General features: G+C 40.4%; 2 protein-coding genes across 3 annotated transcripts; both read left to right on the top strand.

Moving 5' to 3' along the window:
- The first annotated feature begins 1,739 nt into the window (after nt 1-1,739).
- On the top strand, nt 1,740-4,294 carry LOC112227529. The gene is made up of 3 exons (XM_042302146.1): nt 1,740-1,952; nt 2,303-2,742; nt 3,014-4,294. Exons 2-3 carry the CDS (start codon nt 2,704-2,706, stop codon nt 4,073-4,075), a joined length of 1,101 nt encoding a protein of 366 aa, XP_042158080.1. The 5' UTR covers nt 1,740-1,952; nt 2,303-2,703; the 3' UTR covers nt 4,076-4,294.
- Nucleotides 4,295-7,980: 3,686 nt separating this feature from the next.
- LOC112227679 lies at nt 7,981-11,302 on the top strand. 2 transcript variants are annotated; one of them, XM_042302147.1, is made up of 6 exons: nt 7,981-8,923; nt 9,048-9,264; nt 9,490-9,731; nt 9,954-10,227; nt 10,515-10,671; nt 10,763-11,302. In XM_042302147.1, exons 1-4 carry the CDS (start codon nt 8,520-8,522, stop codon nt 10,114-10,116), a joined length of 1,026 nt encoding a protein of 341 aa, XP_042158081.1. In that variant the 5' UTR covers nt 7,981-8,519; the 3' UTR covers nt 10,117-10,227; nt 10,515-10,671; nt 10,763-11,302. The 2 variants fall into 2 exon arrangements, with proteins under 2 accessions (XP_042158081.1, XP_024248252.2); XM_024392484.2 differs by having other exon boundaries at nt 10,515-11,302.
- The last annotated feature ends 4,675 nt before the right edge of the window (nt 11,303-15,977 follow it).

The raw sequence follows: 15,977 nt of genomic DNA on the forward strand, positions 1-15,977 counted from the left end.
ACTTTAGAATATCTAAAGAAGGAATTTACATTTTAAATGATTAAAGGTTTATTTTGTGCATAGTTAAAAAGGTACCTGTTCCACTACTCAAACTCCATTCACGGGAAGTGGGACAGTAATATAAATCTCATTTTCATAAAATATAAAAGCTGTTTACATGACTGGTTATTATGTTTCAAATCACTATTAATTTTAACACCAAAAGATAGATTGTTCAATGATAATAATTGACAGAATGACAAACTTATCATTCTAGCGCAAGGTATCATAGTATGGCAGGTTTTTTTGTTTTCAACGGGTCACCTGATCTAAGAAACCTGACCACACAAGCTAAAGTGATGTAACGCTGACACCAGAAATGTTTTATGCACAGGACACAAGCAGAAACAACCCAATAACATGTGTTGTGATTGGTTTGCAAAGTTACTATAGTACAGCACCCTCAAACACAAATGTCCCACTACACCTGATGTCCCACTAATGCTGACTTCACCACAAGTTATCAAATTGGCCAATACATACACATACTTGTCATTTTTGTTCAAATGTTATCAACTATTAGCAATATTAAATGTCATGCTATTAGATAACTATGATGTATCATGATGATATACAGTATAGTTATCTAAAAACAGCATTTTCAAGAAAACATTTATTGCTACTTTGTTTGACATGTTTATGCCCCAAAAGTGATGCTTGCGGAGACTGCGGGGAGCTACACAAGTTTGATAGTTCATGTTTTCTATAAGAGAATTGTTGTACTTTTCAAAATAATCCCGTCGATAACCACTGTAAATTATGAATAAATAAATACAACTTTTATTAACAAGAATGAATAAACAATGAATAAGTAGGAATAGTAAAAGGTCTGCATTGTGTATTTGAAAGTGTTACCTCATATTCTCTGCTAGTATGATAACTTGAAAAGAAAAGGTCCAGCAGATAAATTAACACATTACATTTTAAATGATTCAGTGTAAGACTGGTGTAAGGCTGTTTTTTACCCAACAGATTCTGAATAATGGGGGCCTCCTGTGTCTATAAGGAACCAAACCCCTTACACTTGGCACTACAACCTTTTCGGAGACGTAAGTATCTGAGTCACTGTAAAATCATGATAGTTAAAAACGTAATGGAATGTTGTGACACTTCTGTTGCTAACGGGAAATGTTCATACAGACAACAAAATCAATAGAATTTAAATAGAATTTAAATATGGCAAGGTAATTGATAATGGCAGTAATGTAAATTTGCTGAGTGTAAGGTGCTCTGTGAAATACCTAATCATGATATTTATAAACCTAGATTATTGTCTCTTCCCAATGCTGGCATGCCACAAAGGAAGGTAAACATTATGAAGAGCTGAACTAATAATGGCAGTGTTGTCAGAGTTGAATTCTGTTGATGTTGTAAAAATGAATAAAGTCCGCCCATTGTGTATGATAATGCCATTTTGCTGAGTATAGACTACCTTTAAGTATTGTGGACTACCTGAAAATGGCTGTTGGCAGTAAAAGCCAGAGTGCTTATCAATATTGTCCCTGTGTCAAAATGAAAACCAGTGTAATATCAGACCTGGACATTTTATTTTGAGATCAATCTCAAAAATTGTTGAGCATTAAGTTGGATCGCTGAAGATGAATCTTTACACATTTATGAATTTAAAATATATATCTGGTTATATATCTGGTAATGATTTTCTGTTTTCCAGGGAGGTGGCAGTGGCACGTTGCATGGCATGGGTAGTGTACAAAGAAAACTCAACTCTAGGTGGATCCATTGCTACCTAAAGTTAAGATATGACAATCACAGTAATAATTCCTTCTCATATGAGTTCAACAGTCACAAGCAGGACGGGAGTCAAACATTCACTATTATAGAAACCAGTGGCCGTTCACTCATTCAGCTGTTGTGCGACACAGAGTCTAATAGTCCAACATGTCCAAACTATGGTAAGTAATTCTTACAAATCTGCTGAGCTACATTATCATGTTCAAAATGTTCCTTTTGGAAATAAACCATATACATACACTCAATACATCGTATATCAGCAACTAGTATTTGCAACTGAGCCAATTAATGTAAAGACTATTCCTAACAGCATACAAATAATTTAGTATTGGTTCAGCAAATAGCAGTATCGGCTCAGGGCTGCTATATTTCTTATTGATCCATATTTTGTTTGAACAACATTGGCTGTTGGCTACCACGTCTCAAATTCCACCTTATTTGTACACATGGTCTCTGGCCAAACGCTGTGCATAACATAGGGAATATGGTGTCATTTGTATTCATCCATCAGGGAAGCAAGAGGAAAACCGTATCCGGCAGCAGCAGGAGGAGATGGAGCGGCGAAGACAGGAGGAGCAACGAAGACGACAGCAGGAGGAGATGGAGCGGCGAAGACAGGAGGAGCAATGAAGACGACAGCAGGAGGAGATGGAGCGGCGAAGACAGGAGGAGCAACGAAGACGACAGCAGGAGGAGATGGAGTGGCGAAGACAGGAGGAGCAACGAAGATGACAGCAGGAGGAGAGGCGGCGCCAGGAACAACTGGAGAGGGAGAGGGCGATCCAGCAAGAAATCGAAAGGGAGAGCGAACTTTCGGGTAAGAAGATGTCAAAGGGATGAGAAAAGCTGAGACAGAAGCTGAGACTAAAAGGACAACAGCGCCATCACCAGCGTACACAGGTACTACACCAGATGATAGAAGATGACGCTGCAGCAATCAGAAGGGATGAGGTAAGAAATATTAAATAAAGGGGTGTAGAATGGGCTTTATTTCGCATGAATGATTTTGTGTTTCACATAAATGTTGTGTTAACTTAATGATAAACATATTATATATTTCTGAAAATACAGTTTTTTCATATTTACATTACAGTTGCCAATTTACATGGAAACACCACTAATAGAAAAAGTGTTTATAGTATGACACACATCGTTTAGTGCATCTGTACTAAAATATTCCTTTTCTTTGCACTTTTTTTGTGTTGGGACCATTTCATTCTAGCCAGGGGACTTGAAAAATAAGTTTGAAGATCTTCTGAAGAAATACGAGATCACTGAAGACAAAGGCATGCAGGAGGACAAACTTGAAAACCGAAGGAAAAATCTTCAGAATGAACTAACCCTTAAATACTTTGGAGAGCCTCAACTGTCAATCTGGTGTCAGTTGACCATAGATCGTGCTATCAGCCAAGGAGAGCAATCGCTCACTGAGCAGTTTAGCATCCTCACGGCTGTGACAGAGCTAACGTTGACCAACGACTCGGACACAGACAGTAAAGAGGACCAACTACTTGACTGGGACCAGAAGTATGACTTTCTCATCCGTCTTCTTGAACAGCTGTACAGCACAAATCCCACAGTGGCTCAACAACTTGTTCTGAGCATTCTTGATGTGTTCACAGAGGTGTCAGAGAAAAACAAGGGGCTCCTTAGTCAAATTCTCTTCAACATGATCTGGACACCTTCAGAAATTCTGCTCTTTTTGCGAGGTGTTTCAGGCATAAACCAAGAGTTAGCAACCTCCATCCTACATACTGTGCAGACAAACAAGCTGGACCTTCTCTCTACTCTCTCTGCCCTGAAAGATAAAGACCCTGTCAACTCTCTACAATTGTATGCTGAGGCAGAAGGGGACAAGGATGCCGACACCATTGTGAATGAAATGCAAAATGAAAAGTACCCAGAGAAAATATTGTCCATAATGAAGGAAATTCTAGGATATATGACAGAGGAACTTCCAAAACATGCAAAGGAGGACTTGGATCAGGTAAAGATAGAGGAAGCAAAGCAGATGATCAAGTCACTGGATTTTACTGACCTTGCTGTTCTCAAGGAGGTCCTAATAAGGATGTCTATTGCTGTGCAAGACTGCTCAACCATTTACACTCAAAACGGTAAGAACATAGAAGGCTACTTTCCTAGCATCACTCCGCTGGCATCACTGCTCACTGCTGAGAAAATAGAAGGCTACTTTCCGACTCATTCAGTTGGCATCACTGCTCATGCTCCTTCTACCAAAGTTAACAGGGAAAAAAGGTATCCTTCTGGAAATCGGCACAGGTGAAGGAAAATCTTGCATCTTGGCTATGTTTGCCACCATCCAGGCCATCCGTGGCACTAAGGTTGATGTTGTGACCAGTTCTCCAGTCCTTGCTCGCCGAGACCAAGAGGAGTGGAAGAAACTGTATGACATGTGTGGCAAACCTCTTCAAGGTTAGGAGCGTTTGTCACAAACTAAGTGGTAAACTGTCACCAAATCACCCAAGAATGAGAGTTCTTTCGAACAGGACAGTACCTGTGTGTTTGTTTCTCCGTCCTGGTCCACCCATGCCGTAGGCGAGGTCAAGGATAGCAGGGTTCGGTACACGAATCGGGTTCTCGGTAGGTCCAGGTCCAAACGCCAACAGGTAAGTCCAAAACAATCCAGCTCATACACGGTAAATCCAGCCAATCTCTATAGTCTCTTTCTCTATTGTTCATAGCTCCTTCCAGCACTCTCTCTTCCTCTTCCTGGTTTTTCTTGACCCTTTATCTGTGGGTCGGCTCCACCTTCTGAGGGTTCCCCTTGCTTCTGGGACTTGTAGTTTTGGCGGTCGGCCATTTTGTGATCTGTAGTTCTGACAGGGGTGGCCATTTTAGTGATCGGGCAGAGCCCGTTTATTAGATCTGCTCTCACATATCTGCCACTTATCACTCGACCCCCTTCTTTGCCACACACGTTTGGTGTCACATCCTCTGTTGTGCCACCACCACAGATACAGGGAAGCTCCCCTGAAAGCAGGGATAGTATGCTACAGGAGGCTTACAGGAAACATTTAGTTTACGGAACCGTTGCCAGCTTTGCAGCAGACGCATTGAGGCAGGAATTCGAGAAGGTCACCACACGTGGGGAGAGGAGGTTTGACATGGTGATTGTGGATGAAGTGGACTACATGACCTTGGACAATGGAGTTCAGGTGACGTTTCTATCCCACGAGGCAAGTGGCCTGAGGCACCTCGGACAAGTCCTTGCAAGCATATGGGCCATGGTATCTATGTGTCAGCCAATTGAGATGGAAGATACTGGAGAGATTGAGTGGGCAACTGGAATCCAGCATTTTCACAAGCCTGCAAAGTTAGCTGTTATCGGTCCAGCGACATCTAAACAATTCTCTGAATTTCACATTTTGGAAGCCGGAGTGGAGTTGGGTATCTATTCATATGAAGATTTTGATATGTTCATGCATGCTCTAGAAAACACAGAGAATGACGATACAACGGAGAACAGGATAACTGTTGATACATTCTTGGCCAAAGTTGGAATTACTCAACAGTGTGATCTGCTCACCATAATGGAGAAAGCACTGGAGAATGATGTGGCCATTGACTGTTACTCTGTGACAAACAATAAAGCCGTGCTGGTTGAGGAGAAAAAGTTGCACAACAACCCTGATATCCTGGAAATCAAAATGCTTCTCCTCGAGAATGGACGAGCCAGCGAGATCATAACTGAAGACAAACTCATTAAGGCAACAGTCTCTGAGCTGAAGTCTAAAATCAAATATTCTGGCAGCTCTCAGTCAAACTCAGAGTTTCTTGTGATCCCCTCTTTCCTTGAGAAGTACCTTGAGAATCAGTTACCAGTCTTTGTGGAAAATGCCCTGAAAGCCATCATGATGACACAAGGCAGAGAGTACATGATTGATCAGACGTTGGAAGGTGTTGGAGACAAGCATCTCTACCATGCTATCATCCCAGTGGACTTCCAGGCCAGTGGAGTGTTGGAGAAGAACAAAGGCTGGGGGGACGGCCTGCAGCAGTTTCTGGAGATGAAACACCAGCTGGCAACCGCTCCTTTGTCCAATGTGACTAATTACCTTTCAAACTTCCATTACTTTCAAAAGTACCTGAAAGGGAATGGGATATTTGGTGTGTCTGGGACATTAGGGGGTGATGCCGACAAAGATTTCCTTGCAAGGCATTACAAAACAGACAGCTACATAATACCAGCTCATCGCCATAAGAAGGTTGTTGAGCTTCCAGCAATTCAGGTCAGTGGGCAAGCCCAGTGGATGGAGATCCTCTGTAAGACAGCAATGAGGGTGGCAGAAAGTGGTCAGGTTGTCTTGGTCGTACGTGAAGATGTCAAGACTGCAAACGAGCTTCTGAAGAAAATAGAGGGTGAGAATCCACATCCCCCCCATCACATTATACACAATCAGTGAGAAACACAACATTGAGAGAACCAAATTCAGAGGGGGACATGTAATCATAGCCACAAATCTAGGAGGTCATGGAACTGATATCAAGGTTGATCAGGATGTCAACATACGTGGTGGCCTCTTCGTCCTCCTGACACATTACCCTGGCAGTCGAAGAGTGGAGAAACAGGTGTTTGGAAGAACTGGTCGGAAACCCGGGCATGGTCCAGATCATCCTCTGTGGGGATAACCTTGCCCCATTATACCAGGGCCAGCCTGTGGAGATCATGAGACAATTGAGAGAGAAGCACAAAGTCCAACGCATCAATGATATGGAGACAGATGAGCTTCTCGAAATAAAAATTAAAGAGGACCTGTTTGGCACGTTTTGTGAATTTCTTGACAAGTTTCATGGCAACTTCACAAAACAGGAGAGAGATGACCTGTCAGGAATGGGGCCAAATGAGGTCCCTGAGTGTTTTAAAGAAAAAGGCCCTAAGTTTGATTTCCAGCCTGCACTCAATGCTTTGAAAGAAACATGGCCATTGTGGCTTACCCTTCACGAGGAGCACATCCGTCAGCACGAAGATATCAGTGTTCTTAAAGCAGACCTTCTTGAGCATATCACAAATAGGGGCAACATGCTGCTGAATGGAAAAAGTCAAAACTTCTATGACCACATTAAGCAGGCTACCGGCAGAACAGACTTGCACCTCCGCTAACAAAAGTAAGTGTGACTATGAAGCAAAGTCCTACTGGAAAGATGTTGAAGAATGTGACCCTTTTTACAGTGCCGTGGCAATGTACAACCAAGCTTTCATCACCATCAACATGGGAAAATATGGCTACAAAACAGAGGCATGGAAATTACTGGAAAGGGCAAAGACATCTGTGGATGTTTACTTGTCAGAAACCACAAATACCATGGTTTCTTTTCAGATTGCCAAAAGAGGCAACTTTGAACCACATCATGAAGGAGAATGCAACTTTCTAAAGCAAATAGATTCCAGGATGAGTATTCACAAAGCTTGGATACTTAACATTGACCTTGCAGTAAATAAACTTAAAGAGCTTGAGGGTAAAGGCACAGCCATAATAGAGGTATCCTCAGTGTACAGCCTCTCAGAAAATCAAGACTACATCACAGGAAATGAACTCACGGCCTTGTATGACAATGGCCTGAGCATTGTGTTTGAGGTGAAAAAGAAGCCAGAGTTCAGCTTTGACGCTTTGATCTGTTTCTTCATCGGTATGTGTCAGGTCATCCTTGGAATTCTGTTTTGTGCCCTGTCGTTTGGCTCTGCAACCCAGATTGGCTTAAGTATCATCTCTGAAGGAGTCTCTGACATGATTGAAGAGATATCTGGCATGATATCGGGCACATTCGATTGGGCACAATGGGCCATCTCCAAAAGCATCAGCATTGGGATGTCTCTGCTCTCCTCGGGGTTCAACACCATTAAAAAAGTTGCCTTCACAGCATATAAAGTCCTCAATGGTACTTTGAAACTCTCATCTGTTACAAAGGATATCATTGACACAGGAAAATATGTTTTCAAGTCCTCACAGGGAGCAGCAAAGTCTATCTCCAAAGAAACAATTAAGACTGCAACGAAGAAACTGGCATCCCCTACAAACATGAAGATGGCTCTAAAACACGCAACCAAGTACGCATTTCAGGAGGTAGGGAAGCAGGGTGTAATCAAAGGAATGAACTATGCCATTGTTGCTGGAATTGGGGCCATCTTTAAACAATTTTAGAAAAAGCTTTCAAAGACATGGTCAATTCAACAGTCAAAAAGAATGCTGAACTAGATCTTAGTCTCACTGAATACATTAGCTCTGCAGTACCTAAAGGAGCTTTGCAGAACCGCAGCAACTATAAGATTGACTCAAAGCTTGAACAACAAACAAAAGATTTAGTTCAAGTTATGACAAAATAACTTATTCCTGGCCTCATGACTGATGCCACCACATCCCAAGTCAGTGATGTTATCAGCAGACTCTCTGAGGTGTGCAATAATGCAACTGACCTTGTGGCAAAAAGTGGAACACATTTTATTGCAAAAGGAGTCAAAATAAGTGTAGAAATAGCTAAACACACCACAATCTTGGTCCAAATGATTCGGTCTATTCCTACAGAACATGTTATCAATGACATATTTGTCCTCAAATTAAAAAAAGAAATTGAAGAGCAGCAAAGATATGTGGAGCAGTATGACCAAGATGGCAGACATGATTTACCAGATGTGATTTGCCTAAACGATGAGTTCCTAAGCTCCATTTCGGAAAGTCTCCGAAGCGTTCATAGATGCTTGTGCTGGTCATATGTCCTCTTTTGTGACGGGAACATTCAAGAAGAAGCTCAATGGAGTTACTGGAAAAGTTGTTGACAATGTACTTGGCAGACACAAAACTGAGGCCTTTTTCCAGAACCGGCAGCATAAACATGATATGAAGTCAGCCAGTCAGAAGACTGGGAAAGCTCTGTCAGAGACTGAAACAAAAGAACTTCTGGACTATGCAGAGAAGATTGGTGATGTTAATCGACCAGCCTCGGCCCTGGACATTTATGTCCTCACAAACAGTGACCTGCTCCATGGTAAAGGCATCCAGTTCAAAGTGGTGGATCAAGATGGGAAAACGCTCTCAGAGGAGTCCTACCCGGGAACGAACAGCTCAGCCGGCAAAATCACTCTACGGCTGACCAAAGAACCTGAGAAAACACACAGGTATTTGTCCTAAACTGTTTGGTAGACCTTCATCAACAATACTGCAAATCTCCCAAAATTAGGATGTCTCCATTAAAACTACATTAATGAGAACCAATGGTGCTCTTTATTTCTGCTCTTTCAGTGAGGAAGGAATCCTCTCTAAAGCAAAAGACAGAATCCAAGGAGTGGAAAGTCCATACAGTGGTCACTTTGACATCATCCAAGATGGCAAAGTAATCCCTGTGTGCTCAGAGAACAAGAACTGCCTGTACCATGCCCTAGCACAGGCAACATCTAACAGGTCAGAGGATGAGATCACGAGTCAAGCTGTGGATCTACGAAACAATGTTAAAGACCAGGTACTGTACGCCTACTCATGTCTACGTATAGTTTAAATAATTCTTAAACTAAGTAACTTTCTGAAATATGTCATTTTCATCAAATCCGACGAAAGAACACTAGGAAATTAAGATGATTGGTAGATACCAACTGTATGAATAAAATAAATGAATATAACATATTGCATCTTTAACCTTGGTTGCGGAGTAATTGGAGTTATTGATACCTGTTATGTCTTCCCATAGATTAAAGGGAGCCTTCAGGCTTATAGTGAAATGGTTAAAACCCAGAAGGCCTATGATGCACTTGAGAAAAATCATGGAAAATATGCTATAGTTGGAGGGGCCAGGAATAGAAAACGGACGAATGATGGGGAATATGAACATGATATCAGGCCCATGAAGAATTGTCCTTATAGTTCCTCAGGGATAAATGAGTATGACATAGCCTTTACATACAACCTTGGATTAGTTGGTCCTTTCAAAAGGTATTTTAGCATAATAATTTTTTACACTTTTATATGGGCATTGTTCAAATCTACCAATGTTATTATAATGACCCTGCATTGTTTTTACACTTGAATATATTATCAAGACCAGAAATGTATATAATAATTCATAAAGCATTGACATACAAATTGTGTAAATAGATGTGTTTACTTGAATTGTACTTCCATAGTACAACCCTTTCTCTTCTATTCCCTCATCAGCGTCAAAAACACCAAACTTTTCTCTGACAACATGGGGGAAAGAGGCATTGTGGAGGCAGACCATATCCCACCAAAGAATTCCCTGAAGCTGGCCAGAGACCAAAAATCTCAGATGAAAAATCTTCAACAGAAGAATCCGAAGCTTGATTTTGATATGATTTAACAGCATTGAATCAGATCAAAATGGAGGGAACCTGTTCACAATGCGGGTTCTCAAACAGCATCACAGGAATGCTCTAACCACTGGAAGGAGTAAGACATCTGTCATCTGCAGGTGAATTATCAATTAATATAGGTGCAATCCATCCCTTCCCTTTCTCCCTGTGATACACAACCGAGGCTGAAATAAAAACACAGAAACAAACTTCATTTGATATAATTTAAGCAAGGTTTCTGCCTGCTCCTCTTCTTCTTAGACCTTTCAGCCCTTTAATTTAGCTACAATGTAAAACGTTCCATTCTTGTGGTGTTTAAGGAATTGAATACTTACTATCTATGCTGCTTCCCTAATTTGTAATGTTCTCAATCTCCTAACACTGTGCATGGCCTTCCAACTCACAGGAAGCTGCTGGCGGATACACTTGCAAGCGGAGATGTGGAGAAATCACTGAAGTTGCCAGCCAGTATTGCAATGGAACATTTAGAACGGTTTGCCGTTCTAAACAACACCCGTGCCAATGTATCCTCCAAACACCGGCTTCTGGGCATTATCCCTTAAGTCTGTCCTTCTTATATAGGAAATTCTTCACTAGATTATTCTAATTTTCACAGAAAGTTTTAATATTAATTTGTTTATGTTTTTATTCTAGGAAAGCCCAATAAACTTACCCTGGGATCCATTGATTTATCTCCTGAAGGAACAGTGTTCTACTATAAAGCTGGCTTCAATCAGATGCTGAATCACCATAGTAAAGAGGGGATCATCGACCAGAATCAGCAGGCGAGGCTGAAGTCCTGGGTGTCCGATAAGAAGTACATGGACCCGGACACCCCAGACTACAACGACATCCTTGCAGCCATCCAGTAACACAACCTCCACTGGAGACATGTTAGGAAAGGGATAAAATCATACTTTTATATTCAGCATATGAATATCATGAATTCAGTATAATCATAAGGTGAATCATTTCTTGTTGAACCTTAGGTGAATGACAATTTGACCTTTCTACTGCTGCATAATTACTATACTTTTTTTGTTTGTGCTTCCACAAGGTAGCCTATGGCTTTTCAAAATAGATACAGTAACTTATGTGCAAGGTGCATGAGATGTAAGCTTGCTAAAACAACTATAGGTTCTTTACAGTAAACTGTAAATTGACTTTTGATTTTGTTTCATTCAGTACTGTATGCTATACTGGGTGCCAAAGTTCATTTCTCAATGTCATAATATTTACTGATGTCATAATATTTCATGTTTGTAGTTTCTTAGTGTTGAATTATATAGCCTACTTTCCATTTTAGTGTAATGATCATGATAACCTTTTAAAATCAAATCAGAATGTATTTGTCGCATGTGCAGAATACAGTGAAATGCTTACCCACAAGCCCTTAACCAACAATGCAGTTTTAAGAAAAAAGAAAGAAAGAAAGAAATATAAGAATCAAAAAAAAATAATTTAATTTTTTTTTTTTTAAATATAACAAATAATTAAGGAGCAATAATAAAATAACAGTAGCGAGACTATGTATTTTATGCTCATCATCAGTGGTTTCACAGTCAAATCATGGTCTCATTGGAAGTGTTTATCATGTATTGGATTTCTTTACTATTGGATTATGGATGATTTTATATTTACTCAATCCAAGGTGGTGTTTTAATCCATTTGAATAAATGTTTGCATTCTCAAAAATATTATCTGTATTTGAAACTATTGATAATAAACTGATTTAATTTGCAAGGTAACTAGCAATGTGCACCTTCGAGTGGATCAATTTTGTCTTTCAAATCAAATTTTATTTGTGACATACACGTTGAGCAGATGTTATTGCGGGTGTAAATGCTTGTAAGATTAAGAGCTAGAAGCAGAGGTGCCCTATCTGACGGCGCCATCTCTCTCTAACCAATTAATTGTGCACACGTTATGTTTTCAGTTTGTGAGTGTGTGATTTAATTTTTGTAATTAGTTTTTTTAATTGAACATTTATTTAAACTAGGCAAGTCAGTTAATAACAAATTCTTATTTACAATGACGGCCTATCAAAAGGCAAAAGGCCTCTTGGGGGGTGGGGGCTGGGATTAAAATTAAAATAAATAATAATATATAGGACAAAACACAAATCACAAGAGAGACAACACAACACTACATGAAGAGAGACCTAAGACCACAACATAGCATGGCACCAACACATGACAACACAGCAAGGTAGCACAACATGACAACAACATGGTAGCAACACAACATGGCATCAACACAACATGGTAGCAGCACAAAACAGGGTACAATCATTATTGGGCACAGACAACAGCACAAAGGGCAAGAAGGTAGAGACAACAATACATCATGCAAAGGAGTTACAACTGTCAGTAAGAGTGTCCATGACTGAGAAGAGATTGAGATAAAACTGTCCAGTTTGAGTGTTTGTTGCAGCTCGTTCCAGTCGTTAGCTGCAACAAACTGTGTGTTTTGGGGTCCTATAACAGAATGTGACTGGCAGAATGGGTGTTGTATGTGAAGGATAACGGCTGCATATCTCAGATAGTGGGAGTGAGACCTAAGAGGGTTTTATAAATAAGCATCAACCAGTGGGTCTATACAGAGGTGACCAGTTTAAATAAAATCAAATTTTATTCGTCACATGCGCCGAATACAACAGTAAAATGCTTACTTACGAGCCCCTAACCAACAATGAAAATAAATAAAAGTAACAAGTATTAAAGAGCAAGCAGTAAAATAACAATAGCGAGACTATATACAGGGGGGGTACTGGTACAGAGTCAATGTGGAGACTATATACAGGGGGGTACTGGTACAGAGTCAATGTGTGGGGCCTGTTAGTTGAGGTAATACAGTTGAAGTCGGAAGTTTTACATTCCACTTAGCCAAATACATTTAAACTCAGTTTTTCACAATTCCTGGCATTTAATCCTTGTAAAAATTCACTGTCTTAGGTCAGTTAGGATCACCACTTTATTGTAAGAATGTGAAATGTCAGAATAATACTACAGAGAATGAATTCAGCTTCTATTTATTTCATCACATTCCCAGTGGGTCAGAAGTTTACATACACTAAATTAGTATTTGGTAGCTTTGCCTATAAACTGTTTAATTAACTTGGGTCAAATGTTTTGGGTAGCCTTCCACAAGCTTCCCACAATAAGTTGGGTGAATTTTGGCCCATTCCTCCTGACAGAGCTGGAGTAACTGAGTCAGGTTTGTAGGCCTCCTTACTCGCACACACTTTTTTTCACCCACACATTTTCTATTGGATTGAGGTCAGGGCTTTGTGATGGCCACTCCAATACCTTGACTTTGTTGTCCTTAAAACCTCTAGGGATCCCTTCACCCCCAATCCCGCTCGAATTCCGTTACTGTGATTGATTTGACAACATCCAGTGAAATTGCAGCGCGCCAAATGTAGTGCGCCAATACAAACATGAGAAAATCCTATTTCAACCAGCCAGGTGCGACACAAAAATCAGATATAACGATATATTTTATGCCTTACCTTTGAAGATCTTATGTTGGCACGCCAAAATGTCCCAGAAACATCACAAATGGTTCTTTTGTTCAAGAAATGTATTTTTATATCCCCAAAATGTCCATTTATTTGGCGCGTTTGATTGAGAAATACACCGGTTTCAACTCGCCCAACATGCCTACAAAGTATCTATTAAGTTACCTGTAAACTTGGTCCAAACATTTCAAACAACTTTCCTAATCCAACTTTAGGTACCCTAAAACATAAATAATCAATCAAATTTAAGACGGGATAAACTGTGTTCAATTCCGGACGAAAACAAAGTGAAGCACGTTCTAGGTCGCACGCAACAAAACAGTAGTCCACCTGGAATGACACATGGAAACAACAGGACTACTTCTTCATTTCTCAAAGGAAAAATATCAACCAATTTCTAAAGACTGTTGACATCTAGTGGAAGCCATAGGAACTGCAACCAGGTCCCTCATAAATAGGGTTTCCCATAGAAAACAAATTCAAAACACAGTGAGCTCAATTTTTCTTTTCCTGGATGTTTTTGTCCTCGGGGTCTTGACTGCCATATCAGTTATGTTACACTCACAGACATAATTTTAACAGTTGTAGAAACTGTTAAAAAAATGTTTAACATTTTTATTTTTATAAAAAATGTTTTCTATATAATTCTACCAATAATATGCATATCCTAGCTTCTGGGCCTGAGTAGCAGGCGGTTTACTTTGGGCACGCTTTTCATCCAGACGTCAAAATACTGCCCCCTAGCCTTAAGAAGTTTTAAGCCATTTTGCCACAAATTTGGAAGTATGCTTGGGGTCATTGTCCATTTGGAAGACCCATTTGCCACCAAGCTTTAACTTCCTGACTGATGTCTTGAGATGTTGCTTCAATATATCCACATAATTTTTACTTCCTCATGACGCCATCTATTTTGTGAAGTGCACCAGCAAAAAGCACCCCCACAACATGATGCTGCCACACCCGTGCTTCAAGGTTGGGATGGTGTTCTTCGGCTTGCCAGCCTCCCCTTTTTCCTCCAAACATAATGATGGTCATTATGGCCAAACAGTTCTATTTTTGTTTCATCGGACCAGAGGACATTTCTCCAAAAAGTACGATCTTTGTCCCCATGTGCAGTTGCAAACCGTAGTCTGGCTTTGTTATGGCGGTTTTGGAGCAATGGCTTCTTCCTTGCTGAGCGACCTTTCAGTTTATGCCTATTTAGTACTCGTTTTACTGTGGATATAGATACTTTTGTACCTGTTTCCTCCAGCATATTCACAAGGTCCTTTGCTGTAGTTCTTTGATTGATTTGCACTTTTCGCACCAAAGTACTTTCATCTCTAGGAGATCAGACCTGAGCGTCTCAGACCTGAGCGGTATTACGGCTGCGTGGTCCCATGGTGTTTATACTTGCGTACTATTGTTTGTACAGATGAACGTGGTACCTTCAGGCGTTTGGAAATTGCTCCCAAGGATGAACCATACTTGCGGAGGGCTACAATTTTTGGGTGCTGATTTGTTTCTTTTGATTTTGATGACGGCTGCTTGGTCACATGGTGGCTTGTCATGGCTCACCTTTACCATTGAAGGGTTCTGTGATTGGAAGCATGCATTAAAGACAGATAAAGGACTGAACAAACATGCCACCTTGAAATAACACTTAACATTACAGGCTATGTTGAGGGAGAGAGAAATGCATTATGCAGAAGATATTGGTAGAAGCTTCATTATAAGATTTGCAAAAGTGGAGCAGTTAACAATCCATTCAACAGTGCTTGGTTAAGGCCTGACGTACATAGTTGGCTCACAGCTTTTATAGAAAAAAAGTACAACCTCTTCTGTCTACATGGCAGTTGAGCAGATGGGCGGAAACAGGGGCGGGAACATAATATTATTGGAATCGGCTAAACTTTGAACATTGAGATATTAAATAAATGATAGGAAAGAAGCATAGAATTAAAGGAGAAAGAGACAGGGATTTAGGTCAGAAGTCAAGGGTTATCTGAAGAAAGACAGAAGGCTTTGGAATGTGTTGGGTGGACGAGAGGAGAGCAACCTGTTGATATAGGGAAGACAGATGGACATCTGTGGATTAGGTGAAGGAGGGTTTGAGGTCCGGAGGTGAGGACAGATTCCCTTAACTTCTTTGGGCATTTTCACTTTTGGATAAATAGCGTGCCCAATTTGAACTTCCTGCTACTCATCCCCAGAATATAAGATATGCATATTAATATATTTGGATAGAAAACACTTAAGTTTATAAAACTCTGAATCATGTCTGTGAGTATAACATAACTTATGTAGCAGGCAAAACCCAGAGGACAAATCATTCAGATTTTTTTTTTTTTTGAGGTCACTGTCTATTCA

The sequence above is a fragment of the Oncorhynchus tshawytscha genome, linkage group LG20 (genome assembly GCF_018296145.1).
Source record: "Oncorhynchus tshawytscha isolate Ot180627B linkage group LG20, Otsh_v2.0, whole genome shotgun sequence".
Lineage (NCBI taxonomy): Eukaryota > Metazoa > Chordata > Actinopteri > Salmoniformes > Salmonidae > Oncorhynchus > Oncorhynchus tshawytscha.

Bases quoted from the DNA above. Each gene is read 5' to 3' on its own strand.
- LOC112227529 (XM_042302146.1), top strand. From the start codon at position 2,704: ATGATAGAAGATGACGCTGCAGCAATCAGAAGGGATGAG. The intron at 2,743-3,013 runs GTAAGAAATATT...ATTTCATTCTAG, and splicing joins CAGCAATCAGAAGGGATGAG to CCAGGGGACTTGAAAAATAA.
- LOC112227679 (XM_024392484.2), top strand. From the start codon at position 8,520: ATGTCCTCTTTTGTGACGGGAACATTCAAGAAGAAGCTCAATGGAGTT. The intron at 8,924-9,047 runs GTATTTGTCCTA...CTGCTCTTTCAG, and splicing joins GAACCTGAGAAAACACACAG to TGAGGAAGGAATCCTCTCTA. The intron at 9,265-9,489 runs GTACTGTACGCC...GTCTTCCCATAG, and splicing joins GAAACAATGTTAAAGACCAG to ATTAAAGGGAGCCTTCAGGC.